Here is a 17,535-nt window from a genome sequence, read left to right on the forward strand (position 1 = left end):
CTGCACCTGGAACATCCTTCCAGCCCGTTCGCTCCAACGGAGCCCAGCGGCAGGGCACCCACGGACAGGGCACTGAGCAGCCCGCCGGAGGCCCTTCCCACGACACCTAGAGGCTGCTGGACGGACGGACGCAGCTCTGTCAGACGGCGCCCTCTGTCGGCCAGCTGCAGGTGACAGCAGCCCTGGCCTCTGCAGGTGCCTCCAGGCAGGGCCGCAGGGGCACACCCCGACTCCCACACGCCCGGGGGCAGCGAGCTGCGAGCACGGTTGGGTGTGCGGTGCAGGAGGCCGGCCCGAGCCCTACGCCTCCCGGCTCTGCTGCTTTCCCCCCCGTCGCTGCCTGACCTTGGTCCCCATCAGCCACCAGGACCTGACAGGGCTGTTGACAGGGGACGCGTCTGAGCCTGCGAGCGGCAGATAACACAGGGCTGGGCCCCCACCGGGCTGGAACACCCTCTGCCAGCAGCACCCTCCCTGCCAACAACCGTTTCCCCCCGACTCTGCAGCCCTGACCGAGCTCCAATACTGGCCTTGGAGCATCCAGCCCAGAGACGGCATCCCAGATCAGGAACGGCCGTTGCCAGAGGGGGTCGGGCCCCTCTGCTGGGCACCAGGCCTGTGTCCCCAAATCCCACGTGCCTGCCTCCCTCCTCTGACTCTGCGGAGGGGACCGAGTGGGACCTGATACGGCGTCCTGGGGGCCTGGGGCCTCAGTTCACACATGTGTATCTTGGTTCTCCTTCTGAGCAGACCCACCATCGCCTCCTGTGTCCCATGTTCCTTCAGGGGCTCAGGGTCCGAGACCCTCAAGGACTGAGCAACCACGGGAAGGGCCACCTCCTTGCTAACACTCTCAGAGACCTCACGGTTTGCTGTGGGTTGCGAAGGTGTTAAAGGCCTTATCCCGACAGCCAAAGGTTGAAACAAGCCAGGAGTCCACTACAGACGAGTGGGCGAACAGGTGTGGCCCGTGCACACACGGGACTGTTACCAACTGTAAAAGGGAAGGACGAGCCGACACCTGCTACAACATGGGTGGGCCTCGAGGACACCACGCCGAGTGGAACAAGCCAGTCCCTGAAGGACAAATACTGCGTGACTCCCCTTATGTGAGGGACCTGGGGCCCTCACACCTATAGGGACAGGAGGCCCCTGGGGGCGGGGGTAGGTGTTGTTTAATGAAGACAGGCTTCCCGTTCTGGAAACGGTGGGTGGGGACGGCCACGCGGCAGTGTGAACGCGCCAACATCCTGCGCCGCCCGCTGGCAGCGGTCATGAGGGCCGACCTCAGCTCCCGCGTCCCAGGAACGTCACCGTGTTCTGTGCTGCAGGACATCGGCCACAGGGGGCCCTCCGGGGCTGGGCTCCTCCTCCGCCAGGGGTCACTTGGGGAAAACCTCCAGCGGAGCGCACGTGAAGGCCTTTGTGGTAAATTAACATCCCTAGAACATTTCCACGCGGCCCCCCCAGCGCCTCTCCGCGTCTCCGCGTGTCCACGACGCCCCCCAGCGCGTCTCCACCTCCACAAACAGGCCTGACCTATGGAGGCCAGACTCATTTTGTAATCAGAGGTCCGTCTTCGGGTTCTTTCTGATCACAAGTGGGGGCGGCAGGGAGCAACGTGTACTCACGCGGAGCTACCCTCCTCCTCCTCGAGCGCACCTGGGCTGTCTGGGCCCGGTTCCGCGGGAGCCGCGACAGGCAGGCCGCAGCAAGGCCAGAGGCTCCGTGCCACCGCGGGCGGGTTCCCCGGGTGGAGGGGCACCTCCTCCCTCGCTGCCCCTGCACGTTCACCTCCACCTTCCTTCCTGCATGTGTCTGCTCAGGGGGCCGCCCTGACCATCACCTGCAACACTCCGGGGGCTTCCTCTGGGGTGAGCTCAACAAGTCTTCAATACGTGTTTATTCTTTTTAAAAAAGGAAGATTGGGGGCCTGGGTGGGGGGGCTCAGTCGGTTGGGCGTCCAACTCTTGACTTCGGCTCAGGTCATGTTCTCACGGTTCGTGGGATCAAGCCCCACATCAAGCTCTGTGTTGACAACACAGAACCTGCTTGCGATTCTCCCCTCCCCCCCCGCCCTTCCCCCGTTCACTCAAGCACTCTTTCTCTCTCTGCCCCTCCCCACGTGCTCGCCAACTCACTCTCTCTCAAGATGAATAAATAAAAACTTCAGAAAAAATAAATAAATAAAGGAAGGTTAATAAAATCGCAGCCTTCCTTTTCCAGTTTAATAGCTTATCATTTAAATAAGTCTGGTGTGATCTCTCCACATTCTTAGTTCTTCTACATAGACATCTTGCAAAATCTATTACAAACTCACGAGATGACCAGTTTCTTGTTATGAGAGAGAGAAGGACAAGATGGGAGGGCTCCCTGGTCCCCAGAAGCATCCCTGGCAGAGAGGGACCCACAGGGGGGTGCCGGGGGGGGGCCCAAAGATGGGCAAGGGCGTCTAGCCCACAACCCCCAACAGCCTCCATCAGAGCCGCGGTTCTGGCCCAAGGTACAGTCTCCTGAGGACATGTGGTGAGGCCAGAAGCCAGTGCTGGTTGTCATCACTGGCAGGGGGTGGGGGTCACCTAGTAGGCGGGGGCCAACTGCTAAACAGCCCGCAGTGCACAGGACAGCACCCCCCAGGAAGAATGATCTGGCCCCAGGGCCAAGAAGCTAAGCAGAGCAGGTCTGAGGGAAGAGTCCAGCTGGGTGGTGCCCCTGCCCCTGTGATGACAGACAGGCAGCCCTCCCACCCAGTGACCACGTGGGCACGCAGACCTACGTGGGACAGACTGTGATAGTGCAGCTGCTACTCAAAACACCAATCCCACTCACCCCTGCCAGCCCACGAACCCCGGGGGAGGGCGCGATCACCTCACTGGCTGGTGGAGAGACTGAGGCCCACCAGGGCTGCCCGGGCTCCACTGGGGCCCATCCCCCTCTGCTCACACACCCGGGATCAGGAGTGGGAGGCTCTTCAACACAGCCCGACGCCCCGAGGCGGGCAGCACTGGGTCCTCGGGGAACCGTCAGGCCGAGGCAGCTAGAGGTCCTCGTGGGTAGGGCTCAGGTCCACGCGCTGGGCCTCTCCAAACAGCAGAAAGATGCACAGCCCCAGGCTGCTGACGGCAGCCACCAGGCTGAACATGGACGTCCAGGAGCCCGTGGTCTCGATGAGGTAGCCTCCCAAGCACACGCCCACGACACCTGCACCAGAGGCGGGCAGGGCGGTCCTGAGGGGAGGGCCGGGGCAGGGACTGGGGCTAGGGTACCAGGAGGGGAGGTCGGGGGCGGCCTGAGGGACAGAAGCTGAACTCAGGTGTCCAAGCTACCAGGCCAAGGGACGGCCGGCCTCAGAGGGTCCCAGAGGGCCAGAGACCTCACGGGCTGTCCGGCATATTGCCTCTCACAGGTCCTCCGTGGGGAGTGAGCCCCAGCGTTCTCATCCAGCCACTCAGCCCCTGGAAACCCGGGCCTTGAGGATTTGACTCACATCTGTTGGTCAAGTGAGGGCTGGGGTGCTCGCCGTCAGAAAAGTGAACGTTCGCCCCAGACCAGCTCCGGGATCTCACTGTCCCCCTCCCCGCTGGTCTGACACCGGGGGACCCTGGAGGGCGCCGTGCCCCACCCTGCAGGGCTAAGGGGCCGGCGGGGCGGGAAGACTCAGGGGTGGGACAGCCGGGAGACACCCAGCCCGCCTCTTACCTGCCAAGGCCCCAGCTGTGTTGGCCACACCTGCGAGCGAGACAGAGCGACAACGAGGATGGGTCACAGGAGGCCCTCACCCGGGGGCAGCCCCTGGGGGCCCGGAGAGAGGACGGGGCTCGGGTGAGCAATGTCTGGGTGGGGAACAGCCCCTCCTATTCAAACAGGGGCCAGTGGCTCTCACCGAACAGAAAGCCGGCACAGGATGGAGCCAGGTCCTGGATGTTGACGGAAATGCCACTGTGGGAAAGAGAAAGGGAGGTGGGCGAGCAAGTGACCACAGGGCGGCTGCCACCCCATGGAGTCCGGGGCTGGTCCTCTGAGCACCCGGGGTCTAGAAACTGCCACGCGGGCACTCGGAACCCAGCCCAGCCAAGGCCCGCCCCCGACAGCAGGGCGCTCAGCCATGCCAGGGCACACCCACCGTGCCAGGGTGCCGGCTGGTGAGTGGGGCGCCCGGCCCTCACCTGTGGTTGAAGGTCTGCAGGCCGATGGAAGCTGATGCAAACACCACAGATTTGCAGAAGCTCGAGGTGTGCCCCAAACACAGGGCAAAAACGCTGGACAGGCCAAGGCCCATCACCTGCGGGAGAGAGGATTGGTGCCTGCCGACAGGGCTCCTCCCGGGGCCACCCGGGGCACACTGAGCAAGGTCACTGGGAAAGCCCCTCCCAGGCCTGCCCAGCGGGTATGAGACCCCCACTTGTCCGACCAGAGGGGAATGGGGGCGACCCAGGCCCAGAGACGTGTGCGGGGGCCTGGGGGGGCACAGCTGGGAGAAGGGCCTCAGGTCGGCCAAACCAGCCCTCAGCACTGACCCAGGGCACCTCCGAATGCTTTCTGGGTCAGGAGACGGGGGGGTCACAACCCGCAGGTCCCGGGAGCAAACCAGGGGTGTCCAGAGGAGCATTTCACCTCCCTACCTGCATGAACTTCCGAACAGTGATGGTTCTGTAACCTGAGAAGAGGAGAGAGGTTCCCATTGGCACCCGCGTGGGGTTCCAGCTGGCACGGCAGCAGGGAGGGAGCATGGAGGGGAGGGCCGGGCCCTGGGCTCAAGGAGGGGGTGTCCCGGGTCGTGCGTGAGACATGTGCACATGTGGGTGGGCACACGTGCCTGCACTGAGCACCCTGTGTGCTGGGTGTGTGTGAGCAGCTGTGTGAATGTGTGTGGGCACGTGTGCCCTGTGCTGGGCATCCTGGGTGCGTGTGCACACCCGTGTGAGTTCCTGTGGACGCGTGTGCCCTGCCTGGGCATCCTGCATCCTGGGTATGTGTGCACGTGTGTGAGTGCGTGTGAGTGTGTGTGCCCGGCCCTGGGTGTGCACCTAGAGGGCTCTCCAGGACAAGGCCAAGCAGACACGCAGAAGGAAGGCCCCGGGACGGTTTACACACGTGCTGTCTCCCTGTTTCTGCAAAGTCTCCACTTTTTCCACAGTGAGTGTGCAGCACTCTCTCACTAGGAAAGGACTAACGTCTAAGAATGCGTGTGCGTGCGCATGCGCGTGCGGTGTGCGCGTCTGTGAGATCCTCGTCCTCGGGCGTGTTCGCTGGGGTCCCGGGCTCGCACACACAGCCCCCCCGACCTATGACCTCTGACCCCTCTGAAGACCAAGGAGGAGCTCCACGGTGCCCGCAGGAATGGGGTCCTCTCCCTGTGCCCCACCCCCTCCGGGAAACTGAGGCTGAGGTGGTCGGGGCCCCACTCTCGAAGCGAGGTCCTGGGGGTGGCAAGACCCCTCCCATCCCCGTAGCACCCCCAGGAGGGGGCCCCCACCCCCCACAGTGTGGCAAAGCTGGGTGGGCTCCCGGCGGCGCTCCCCCAGGGCTCACCCTGATTGATGAGATGGTCGGAGAGGAACCCGCTGAACAGACCGGCGGGGATGGCCACCAGCCAGGGCACCACGTTGAAGACCCAGCCCTGCAGGGAAGAGGGAGGCCTCGGAGGGCATGCGCCTGGCCACCCTCGAGAGGTTGCACAGGCCGGTGGCCGCCCGTGTGCCCTGATGCCCGGTAAGTCTCCCCCTGCCCACAGGCTGGGCTCCCGGGCTGGAGGGCCCCCCTGACCTTGACCTCCCCCACCCTGGCCGAGCTCCACGTCCACTAGGGCCGCCCCCCTTCAGGCCGAGTCTCCCTCACTGGCCCCCCACACTGTGACAGGGCCGAGCAGGGGGGACACAGGCCCACCGTGTGGAGGTGCAGGAGGTTCTGGTCACCAGACGGGGAGGGTGGCCAGGGTGGAGTGGGCCAAGCTGACCCTGCCCGTGTCGCGATCCCCACTTGGCCCGTCCTCGGTCATGACCACGCACAGACCGTCGGCTGAGCCTAGGGCAGGGCTCTGCCGGGCGGCCGCACAGGGTGCATCCCGGGAGCGGGTGCTGCGCGGTGGTGGGAAGGGGCCCTGTCCTGGGTGGCTGCACCAGACCAGAGGGGCCGTGGGCCCTGAGCACGGGCGAGGTCAGCTCGGGGCCGCGAGCCCGAGTGGGGCCGCAAACAACACCGTGTCTCCGTCACCCCGCGGGCACCAGGGTGGTCCACCCACCTTGGAGCTGGGGAACGTCTCCTTGAAGAAGGTCGGCAGCCAGGAGAGGAGGATGAAGAGAGCGCACGCGGACGACAGCTGAGCGGAGATGGCTGCCCTGGGGGGCGCGGGCCGGGCTCAGGGTCCACGCGCCCCAGCCCCGCACGGAGGGGCGCCCCCGCCAGCCCCCGCGGAGCTCAGAAGCCGGGGTGACCCCGGCCCGTGTAGGCTTCGGGAACACCCGAGATCGGCTGGTCTCGGCCCCGTGCCGCCCCACCCCAAGCTGCGGCCCCGAGGCGCCGGCTCACCAGACAGAGGGCTTCCGGAAAAGCTGTCTCCAGGGAACTTTGGTGCGCCTGGACACCCGCAGGCCTCGCACCAGAACACCCAAGGCCAGGATGAGATCTGAGGGGCAAGCGGTTTCCATGTGGAAGCTCCTCAGAATCGGGGGACGGCGTCTGCTCGTAACAGACGGCTCCCGGGGGGGCAGCTCCAGGGGCCAGCGCCCCCACAGCCCTGCGGCCCGCCTGGCTGCCCTGGGGACGGCCACACCGTCCTCCCTGCCAGCACCTTGGGCTGTCGGCATTTGAGGGAGTCTGAACAGACTTCCTCGGTCCTTCCCCCGCCCTCGGATCCCCCAAGCCCCGCTTCCTGCCGTCTTTAGACCGATGGCTCCTGCCAGCTGCCTGTGCCCGGTGGGCACCTGTCTCCGTGTGCCCGCTTCTTCCTGGGGCACGGCTCTCAGGCCTGAACCCGGGCAGAGCCGGCCTGAGAACTGGCATTTTCCTCAGGCTCTAGTCTAGAGGATGCTTTTCCGGACGGGGCCAAGCTGCAGCCCAGGGACCCGCTGAGCAGGCGCTACTCCACAGGTGAGTTGGGTGGATGTTTAGCGGCCGCTAGAGGGGCCGGGCGCCAGGCCCTCGCCCTCCCTGGGCAGCTGCGTTTGCCGGCCATCGCCCGCCCGGCCGCAGTTACCTTTTTCACTCAGCAGGTACCTGTGCACATAACACACCCACAGCAGGGTGAGCCCGCCGGAGAGGTAGAAGACGCTAGGCCAGCCGTACCGGTCCAGGAGCAGGGAGCCCACGGCCCCCGTCACCAGCGTCCTGAAAGACAGGTGGCCGTGACCCTGGGCTTTGCTGGGGCAAGGCGATGCCTCTGAGCACCCCCACCCGGCATAAGCTCGTCGCCAGGAAAGCAGCCGCCCCAGTCTGAGCGTATTTTGTGAAGCGTTCAGAGAGTTCAGGGAGACTTCCAGCTGCCTCGGCACCCAGGGGACGTGGGCACAGCCGTGCGGCTGTGACACGGCACGGGGGCCCTCTGTTGCTTTAATTTCTTGCTTCCGGGCCTCCAAGTTGGCCTCCAAGATGTCTAAACGCAAAAGCGGGAAAAGCAAGCACAAAGCCCAGAAGCCCTGTGGATCCTCGCCTCCTGCAGGTCTGGGGGGGGAGTGGGGTAGGGGGGCGCCTTCCCCCCCCCGGAGCCTCCCTTTCCTCATCTGTGCAGTGGGCAGAGTGTGTTCCGTGCCTCTCAGCCTAAGACACAGGCCCAGGACGCCTGGGTGAAGCGGGATTTCAGAAACAACGCACACCGTTCCTTGTGGGAGTACGTCCCACATGGCGTATCCAGAACCCCCGTCCCACTGGGCGCTCTGGGCTTTTATCCGGGCTCCTGGCCCGTCCTCAGGCACCCCTCCACGCTCTGATTTCTTGCCTGCTTCTTAGCAGCGGGGAAGTGAGGGACCTGAGCCCCGGGTAGTGAAGCCCCATCAGGACAGCAACATGTCCCTTCTCCCCGAGCCAGGCCTCCATTCAGGAGTACAGGGACAGGGTCTTCATGTCTGGACCATGTCACATGCCCCCCAGGGGAGCACAGGTCGCCTCCCACATCGGGAAGGCACCCCCTCTGGCTCCCTCAGCACAGATGAAAGGGAACGCCGTGTCCCATTGCCAGAGCCTCAACCACACCACCTGCCCTGGGGACAGAACATGCACAAGGGGGGGGGGGGGTCCCCCGCAGCACAGAAGCAGCCGACCCGCATCTCCCTGAGCCGCAAAGGCGCCCACGTGCTGTCCCCGCCCAGGCCCCCCTGGGCACACCCTCTGTCCCCTGGGCTCTCAGGGCCAGGACTTACCCAAATTGGGAGCCGGCCCCCACGGCACTGTAGGTGAAGGCGCGTTCGCTCTCTCGTACCTTCTGTGACAGCAGGCTGGTCAGCGCCGGGAAGTAGACCCCTGAAACGAGCAGAGAGCTGCGTCCCCACGCGGTCACCTGGGGCCAGGGCGGGGCCAGCCAGGACCGAGAGCTGCTCTGGGAGGCTCCCCCGGGGACCAGCAGGACTGGGCTCCGAGGACCTGTCAGCTGGACTCTCAGCTGGGGGACAGGTGTGCTCAGGGTCCTGGCACAGAACGGGCTGTGGGAACGACGGAGTCTGAGCTGGCACTCCTGACACACCAGCTCGAGTCCTGGTGCACACTCACACTCGCACACGCACGCCACATGCTGATTCGTGCATGCTCACGCGCGCACACTCACACACACGTGCACGCTTGCTCGCACAGGCCCACTCACACTCGCACACATGCTCACACACTGGCATGCCCTGCTCGCACGTGCACATTCACACTCACGCTCGTGCTCGCACGCACATGCTCACAATGCTCACACACACTTGCACACGCATGCTCACACATGACACGCTCGTGCACGCACGCACACCCACATGCTCTCTCGCTCGCACACGCACGCTCGCACGCGTTCACACACGCAGTGCACCTACAGCCCGTGAGGCCCGAGCGAGCGGCCCCACGGAGCCACGGTGCCTGGATGTGTCGCCGTCCCACAGCCACACGAGATGTCGCCGCAGGGAGGCCCGAGGGACCCCGGGGCCTCTTCGCAACTTCCTGCGAATCTATAATCATTGCAAAACCTAATTTTTAAAACAGGGATGGCGGCTCCCACCGCTGTGCTTTCCTCCCAGGAAGAGCTAAGAGGCCAGGGGCTGAGGCAGGGCCCGGCCTTCCCGTCGGGGCCCCACCCCTGCCCACACCAACTGCCAGTCACCCAGGCTGATCGCTGCCCCTTGAGCTCTCGTGACGGCATGGACCGGCCCCCCACCTCCCAGGAAGATGGGGGAACAGCCTGAGCTGAGGGCCCCCTGGCTGGACGCCCAGAAACCCCAGCCACGGGACCGGCCGCACGTGGGGCACCGGGGTGAACCCACGGGGGCTCAGGAGCCAGACTGCCCGAGAGGCGGACCAGTGGGGCCGGCCAGGAAACAGGGAGAGGCCGAGTGCAGACCCGGGTCCCGGAGGCTCCGGCCAGGGGCAGCCTCTGCCCAGCAACACGCAGAAACTCAGCAAGTCCCCGCTGCGCCAGCGGCCAGGGGCGCTGACGGCCACCGTGTGGCAAGCTGCCTGCCACCCACGCCCCCGGGGTGGGCCTTTTGGCGGAGGGGGGCATCTGACATCGGATTGTGCCAGACCGTGAAATGTTTCTGGGAAACAGACAGAGCTTCAGAGCCAAGGCCTCGCGCGGCACGACAGACCCGCCCGCCACAGGGAAGCGCAGCCGAGCGCCGGCCGCCTGCTGGGGGCGGTCGGTCCTCGTGCCTCCCTGCCCACGAGGACAGCTGCCCGCCCGCCGCGCTGGGGGCTCCCGGGGCCTTATCAGCAGGCGCACGAGACTTCCTCTGACCTAAGCAAACGCGCGGGAGCACGCCTGAGTACACGTATGTACCCACACGTACACCCACCTGCACGGACACGTCCACACACCCACGTGCCCACGCGCGTGTACCTACACGCGTACACGACGCGTGCGCGCTCGCCTGGCGCTGGCACGGCTGGGGCCGCAGAGGGGAGCTGCCGAGACAGCCCTACCTTGCAGCAAGCCCGTGAGGATGCGCGAGAAGGTCATGAGGACCAGGTGAGCACTGCTGAGGCGGGCGAGCAGCGGGGTGGCGGCAGTGATGAAGCCCCAGGCGGAGGCGGACAGCAGGATGACCTTCTCACCCCCGATCCTGGAGGAGGACGAGAGCACAGTGGCGGGTGGCGGGCAGGGTGGGCGGGTCCTGCCCGGAGGAGCCCAAGCCGGTGCCTGCTCCAGCCCGGCTCTGAGCTGCCGCCTCCGGGCCAGGCGCCGCTTCCTCGTCCTCCTCCGCAGAAGGGGCGGGGGGTGAGGGCACAGGCCCAGCCTGTCCCTCCGTCCCAACAAGCACCCCCCACGCCCGCCCCCCAGGACAAGCGCCCCAAGGGGAGCCGCGCACCTGCCCCCGGACCGCCTCCTCCACGGACCTCTGTCCTCCCGGCCGATGCCTCTCTCCAGGCCAGGCCCGGCCCCACATTCATCCTGCGGGAGCCGCCTCCCCCCGGGGCAGCCCCGGCCCCGCGTGGGGAGCAGGGGTGGTTACCGGTCCCCCAGGTGGCCGCCCACCACCTGAGTCAGGCAGTAGCCCCAGAAGAAGCTGCTGAGCACGACGCCGGCTTCCTTCTTGTTCCAGCCGAAGTCCTGGCTCATGGAGATGGCGCACACGGGCACGCTGACCCGGGCGCAGTACAGCAGGCCCGTGCCCAGCAGCAGCGTCCCCGTCCATGCCTGGCACTCGGGCCTGCGGGACAGGAGGGACAGTGTCACCCAGGAGGGCAGCGTGGCCGCCCCTCCGACACCCTAACCCCCCTGCGTGTCAGCACCCGAAGCACAGGCAGACCCTAGGAACGAGTCACGACAGCAGAGGCTGGGAGCAGCCGGACGGCCAGCAGAGGGGCACGTGGGACAGAGCACAGCTGGAGGGGTGTGCTAGCCGGGACCGGCAGCCAGGTCCACGCCCTCACTCCCCGCTCCCCACAGGCCAGGGTCCCCAGGGAAGAAGCTGGTCAAGAGCAGACAGCTCAGTAACCTGCCCAGGAGACCCCGGCTGAGGCCAAAACGGAGGGTCTCGTGGCAGGGGTGGGCCACTACGGGATAGGAGCAGGGCAGTGGGTCCCCGAAGGCTCTGCAGGAAAAGCTGTGTGTGCCCAGCAGAGGAGGTCGGGGCAGGCGGTGCTGGGCGGCCGGCAAGGGGACAGTGCCGTGGGGGTGGTCGGCCCTTGGAGGAACCCGGGCGGAGGAGAGGCAGGCCCGGCTGCCTAGGAAGTCGCCAGACAGGTGTCCACAGGGGGCCGGTCCTTGAAACTTCTGGCCAGTGCTCCCTGACTGCCCCTGAGACCAAGCGAACTGAGAAACTGCCAGAGCCGGGAGATGATGCCCCCGTGCATGTGGGGTCCCAGATGGGGTCCTGGGGTGTGAAAACCAACGGCAGAAATCTGAGCAAACTCCGGGCTTTTGTCCGTGGTTCCCTGCTGAGAGGGACTCCCAGGCGGGACAAAGGCAGGACGCTGACAGAAGATGTGGAGGGAGGGGTGGGCGGTAGAGTCACTCCCTTCACGTGACTCTGTAAATCAAGAACTGGCCTCAGAGACAAAGTTTACTTTGAAACAATGAGAGAGAGGGAGCTGTGGGCACCAGCCGTGGGGGTGGGAGATGGGTGGAGAGGGGGTACCGCTGGTGACTTGTGATGTCCCGTGCGGAGGGCGGGGTGTGCAAGCTGGGGGCGGGTGGTCAGAGAGTGCGGGGGCCTTGCAGCAGCCCCGCGGGGAGCTCAGGGGCCCCGCCTGCACGGGGACCCATCCCGAGCGGGGCGCACACACCAGGAGCCCCATCAGTGGGTGTGATACGACGCACCCATTACCACAAACGCCCCGACCTGGAGCGGGGCCCACCTGCCGGGAGAAGTCAGGGCTGCGGGCCTCCCCGCAGGATGGACCGCTGACCACAGGACCTGCCCCGGGGGCTGGCCTCCAGGCGCCCAGGTGTGGGTGGGTCTGTGGACACGGAACGAGAGCCCTGGCCTCTTCGAGCCTCCGTTTCCTTAGTGAAGACAGGCTGGTCCCCATGACAGCTGCCTCTTCATGGGTGAGTGGATAGCAGAGTGACCAGCAAGTTCCCAATGTCCCAACAAGAAGCCACTGTGACCAGGAGGAAGGGAGGCCAGGCAACTGTGTCCACCTCCTCCGGCTGATGTCTCCACGTGGGTCCACTCCCTGTCCACAAACCACAGTGTGCTCTTCCACGGTCAGGGAGGAGGCGGCCCTCCCCACGGCCCCGACCTGCTGAGTGGCCCCACCGTGGGCGCCCTGGGGCCGCTCCTGGCTGCAGCCCCTCCACAGCCAAGGAGCCACTGCTTGAGGCTGTGGGGTCCTGCAGTCCTACCAGCAGAGACAGCTGATTCGAGGTTCGACACCATCACTCGGGAGTTTGGGGGTGAATGAGTCTGAGTTCCAGCAGCCGGCCTTCCGGCCCCAACAGACCCCTATCTGTAGGCCAGGGCCCCATCTGGGGCTTGGGGATTCCAGTTCCAAAGTGCCTTCCAGCTCCTGATGGGGCGTGTGGTGTGGGCATCAAAGAAGTCCCCGTCCGGGCCCTAGCACGACGTGGGGAACCCCATCCCTTCCCTGGACTGGTTTCCCGGGCATGCTCTGGACCAGGCACTTCAGGCTGGGCCTCTGGACCTCAGAGGGGTGTGGCACGCAGGGCTCCAGGGCGCCCTTCTGTGGCCCTCTGCTTTTATATACCAGAACCAGTGGGAAATCGGGTCCTGTGCTAAAAATATCCCCAGCTGTGCAATTCCAGAAGCCAGACACTAGACCCTGCTTTGGCTGAAGCTGGGGGACGGTGCTCCACTTGGAAACTGCCCAGTGACCCCCGTCACATGGCCCCCATCCCCACCTCCAGGTTCTTAAAATGTTACTGGAATGATTCAGAAGCCTGGACAACGGGGACAGCAGCACGGACCCGAGGTCCCAAGGCTTGAGAGGGATGGGGCCATAGGGGAAGCTCAGTGACTGTCCCTCTGGGCCCGGGAGCCCCAAACGCTAGTTTTCTTTCCAGAACTGAAGACCGTGGGGTGGAGGCAGGGCCAGGCATCTGCGAGGCTGATAAGCCTGCAGGTGGCACCAGCTCACTGCCCACCCGACACAGGACCCGGGGCCCCTGGCAGGGCGGACCACCGTGGGCTCAGGCACCCGCCCCTCTGGGGTTCCGGACCTGAAGATGATGCCCCCAACGTCTCCCCGACACTCATCCCTGGGACTTGACCACAGTCGCCCCGCGAGCACCTCACACGGTCCTCCCTCCCACCCAGCTTTCCAGCCCAGGGGCAGCGGGCCTGTTGGGCACATCGCTCTCCTGAGCAAACACTCCCACTGGCCTTAGTGGGAGGTCCAGAGCAACACAGCCCAAACCGCCCACCGGAGTCCGTCCAGCTGGCCTGAGCCCAGCCGGCTGCAGCATCGCCACGGCCTCCGGGTGCCCCGTTCTGGGGGAGCCCACGGTGCTCCCACGCCCCCGCGCCCCCTGCAAGCATGTGTATGCACTGCCCAGGGGCACCAGGAGAAGGCGGGCGTGGAGTAGAGCTTCCAACGCCCCCACAGACAGCCACAGTCCAAAGGTGCCTTCGAGAGGAGCTTCATTCCTTTCTATGGTCAGAGCAGTGGAGGGCCACCCGCGTCCAGACTGGACTGTGCCCCCAGCAAGCCCACCTGGCCCATCTCACTGGTGACCCTGAGAGCCTGGCTGTGTTTGCCCTCTGGGTGGGAAGGCCAGCTGAGGCTGACCCACTCTGGGAGGCTGGCAGGCTCCTAGAATATGGTGCTGCCCCCGGGCCTCCTTGTGACCACGGGAAGCCAAGAAAGGCCCGTCAGCATCCGGGCCAGCAGTCTGCCCTGAGCTTGTGTGGGGCAAGGTGCTGTCTGCTTCCTCCCTGGGAGGCCCCCACGGCCCAGTCCCCAAGCTGGAGGCAATGCCAGCTGGGCAGGCAGAGGTACTTCCTCTCCAGTGGCCGGGGACACAGAACAAGGAAGTCTGGCTGGACTCGGCGGCCCAGACACGGACTCCTTGATCCTGCGGATGGCCTGGCCTGTTTGGGAACACGGAAGGCTACCGCAAGAGTGGATCGGAGAGCTTCATCCTGCCCACTGTGACCTGCCCTGAGCCTCAGGCCTGTGCCCCCAGCTCATCGGAATGCTTCCTATGAACCTTCTAGAAACTTCTGCTTCCTGCCAGTGGCCCTTGTGCATAAGCATCCACGGCTGAGCAAACATGTGGTCACGTGGCCCCTCGATTCAGAAAAGGGAAATGTGCCGGCATTGCAGGCCACGGGTCCAAGGCCACTGGCTGCCCCCACCCCTGCTCCCAGGGCCCACAAGGGCAGACACGTGGCTGTCGAGGCAGAGGGCGCACAGGGTGGGCAGCCAGAAACAGCCACACTCACTGCGATGGGTCCACTCAGGGGCGGGGACAGCCTCGTCCCGGCTGAATCCAGTTCCACTCAGGACCCCCAGACCCCTCCAGAACTTCAGGCTGCCTCCCCTGCCAACGGCCTGGGGAAGTGGGGCAGGTGCCCCTTCCAGAGCGAGCACACAGGGAGGCAGTTGAGGCCGAGCCAGCTAGAGCCGCTTCAACGTGACCCCATGCCACCCGGATCAGTACCTGGATCAGCCCCTCGGTATCCAGGGCAGCAGGGGGGGTGGGGGGTGGGGGGGGAGGACGAGAGCGCTCCTGGACCCTGGCAGGCACCAGCACGCAGCCCCCCAGCTCTAGCAGATGCCTGGAGCAGGGCCCAGGCCAAGGCTGCGGTTTGGGCTCTGGGACTCCCACGCTCACTGCGGCCCTTCCCACGCCGCTCTGCACGCCCTGTCCTGCGAAACGACCGGCTTCTCTCCCGTCTCCCCCGCTGGCTTTGCCTTCATCTTGCCCCAGCCTCGGGGACACTACCTCTTAGCGCCTTCCTGTGACCCTGTGCTGGGCGGCAGCAGCAGGTCCTGAGACCAGGCTCCCTGGGCACTCGGAGACTGCCTGAACTGGCCTGGGGATCCCAGGGCCTGACGTGGGCCCGGGGTCCACAGAACCAGAGGGAGGGCTGCGGCACAGGTGGCCTGGCTGTTCAGCGTGTCACAGTCGTGAGGAGAGCCCCTGTCCTGGGGCCTTCTGTCCTCGGCAATGGATGTGGAAACAGAATGTTTCCCAGAATGTGGGCCCTGCCCCCCCAGGAGCCTCCCGCCCCCCCCACCATGGAGACCTGTCCACAGCACACAGCTGGCAGGTGTGGGCAGGACTCAGCCACCTGCCATGTCAGCTGAACCTGCTCTCAGGTGTGTGGTCACCGGTAGGGACTCGGGCCTGTAAACGGGTGTGGTCCTACCTGGCAGGGTCGCTTCTAGGACGCACAGCTGTGCCCGTGAGCTCCCCCTTCACCAGCCAGGACGATGCCCCCTTCCCCCAGGCAGGACTCCTGGGATACCTCCTGCCTGCGCACCCCCCGGGACCCTGGAGGGCCTGGAGAGGGCTCACGGGGGCTCTCACCGGCCCTGGGACTCGAAAAGGGATGGGGTCTCGGGCTGGGTACTGGTATGCGGACCGTCAGGGAAGTGCACAGCCCATAGGTGGAGAGAAGGTGGCCTCGCCCCGTCCCCAAGCCGCCGCCCCGCCCCCCACACCTTGGCCCCACCTGGACCACTGGGCGTCCTCAGCCCCGTCCCTGCGGGCCTCCTCCGGTGGCAGCGGCTGCATCGGGGGCAGCCGTCCGCGGGCGCAGCGCGTTCAGGTCGGGCGCCCGCCTCTCCAACCCACACGGGGCAGCGCCGCCCAAGGCCACGTGTCAGTCCCGGCCGTGCTTCCGTCTGGCGCTCTGCTCTTAGGACGTGTCGCCCCCGGACGGCCACCGCAGAGGGAGGGCGGGTGGGGCGGGGCACACACTCGGTCCCCGCCCTGCGCTCCACCAGCAGCTGTCAGGGTCCACCTCCCTGCGGCTCCTGCGGCTCCTCCGGCTCCCGTGAAGTCCGGCGGCGGCGGGAGTGGGGAGGGTGCGGGGCTCCCCGTGGCGGGTGGCCCGCTGGGCGGACCGGGCTGTGGAGGGCGGGGCCTGGGGGATCCTGGCGTCAGGGCTCTGGTGTTGGACAGGAGCCCGTGAATCGGGGGATGGTGGTGGTCCCCACGTCACAGGGCTGTGGACTCATCCAGTGACAACTGGGGACAGTCTTCGCAGAATGCGAGAGCAGGAAGACTCAAGCGCCCCCAGTTTGTAAGGTGGGTCTTCGGAGGTGGGCTCCCGCCCTGCCACCCGAGCCAGCCAACGCCGGGCAGCTGAGCGGGCCGTGTCCACGTGGCAGGCCGTGCGGAACAGGCCAGAGCCCCAAGGGCGTGCCAAGCACGGAGGGTCTGCCAGCCCCCAAGCTGAGTCCCCGGGGCCCTCTCGGTGTGCGGGGGGTGGGCCTTACGTGGCCTCGTCGAGGACACGGCCAGCACGGAGCCGCGGACGCCGGGACCCGACGGCCACAACCGGGCTTCCGGCCACACTGGCTTCTCCTAGCTGCCGCCTCCTCCGTCCCGCACAGGGCAGCCCAGCCAGCTGGGTCCCGCCCCGCCATGTCACAGCCTCCCAAGGCTTCTCACTGCACTTAGAACAGAGCCTAAAACATCCCCACAGGGCAGGGCCCCGCCGGCCCCATCCTCCAGCCACGGGGCTTTTTTGGAAGCCAATTCCCTCCCCCCGGAGTCTTCAGTACCGCGCAGCCCGAGGGAGCGCAGGCCCAGCACCACACCCGGTGCAGCTTCAGCTTCTGTAACCGGCCGAGGAGGCCACGGCGACCACCAGGCTCGCTTCCCCCTCGAGCGTGTGGCGCCGTGTGCGCCGCCGAGTGCCAGACGGCACAGCCAGGCAGGGCTCCGCACGCGAGTCCGGCGGTCCGGCGCGGCGGGCGGCAGCGGGATCGCTGCCTCCCGGTCCCCAGGCTCCCGACGTGAGGCGGAGACTCGCACCGCACGGCACCATTCCTGCCGGTGCCACACCCACGGCCTGGCACGAGGTCGCCGTGTGACCTGCTCGAAAACACAGCCAGTCGGAAGGTGCTGGGAAGGCGCGTGCAGAGAAGTCCACTCCTCCCGGTCCTCACTCCTCCAGCCGCCACTTTTGGTTGGAGCCGAGTAGGAGTCCCACAGAGAGTCCCACAGACTTTCCGCGTCACGGTCAGGATGGACCCAGCGAGCCCGCCTTCCGGGGGTGGGGGGCGGGGGGCGGGGGGGGGTGCTTCCCAACTCTGCAGATGAGTCCTGGTCCCACCGCAGGCTCCCTGCGACGAGAAACACCTCCGCCCTGCAGACGGAGGGACGGGATGCCCGGTCGGCCCGGACTGCCCCTCCTGCCCCCCGCCGAGGGCCCGAAGCCGCCGCAGCTGCGGCCCTGCAGCCTGCGAAGGCAGAGCAGCTGGGGACGCCCCCCC

The 17,535-nt window shown here is 66.3% G+C and overlaps 1 protein-coding gene across 3 annotated transcripts; it reads right to left on the reverse strand.

Annotated features, from left to right (window-relative positions):
- Nucleotides 1-2,183: 2,183 nt before the first annotated feature.
- SLC17A9 (solute carrier family 17 member 9) lies at nucleotides 2,184-16,073 on the reverse strand. Of its 3 annotated transcripts, none has more exons than XM_019426343.2 (13): nucleotides 15,765-16,073; nucleotides 10,632-10,829; nucleotides 10,102-10,241; nucleotides 8,355-8,454; nucleotides 7,196-7,326; nucleotides 6,529-6,625; nucleotides 6,242-6,333; nucleotides 5,533-5,620; nucleotides 4,623-4,657; nucleotides 4,167-4,282; nucleotides 3,884-3,939; nucleotides 3,700-3,729; nucleotides 2,184-3,201 (listed from the first exon to the last, which is right to left on the reverse strand). In XM_019426343.2, exons 1-13 carry the CDS (start codon nucleotides 15,824-15,826, stop codon nucleotides 3,024-3,026), a joined length of 1,323 nt encoding a protein of 440 aa, XP_019281888.2. In that variant the 5' UTR covers nucleotides 15,827-16,073; the 3' UTR covers nucleotides 2,184-3,023. The 3 variants fall into 3 exon arrangements, with proteins under 3 accessions (XP_019281888.2, XP_019281890.2, XP_019281889.2); XM_019426345.2 differs by having other exon boundaries at nucleotides 6,242-6,338; nucleotides 7,216-7,326; nucleotides 15,765-16,070; XM_019426344.2 differs by having other exon boundaries at nucleotides 6,242-6,338; nucleotides 15,765-16,069.
- Nucleotides 16,074-17,535: the final 1,462 nt, after the last annotated feature.

Source organism: Panthera pardus, unplaced genomic scaffold, assembly GCF_024362965.1.
Source record: "Panthera pardus isolate Hobbes unplaced genomic scaffold, ASM2436296v1 HiC_scaffold_25, whole genome shotgun sequence".
Lineage (NCBI taxonomy): Eukaryota > Metazoa > Chordata > Mammalia > Carnivora > Felidae > Panthera > Panthera pardus.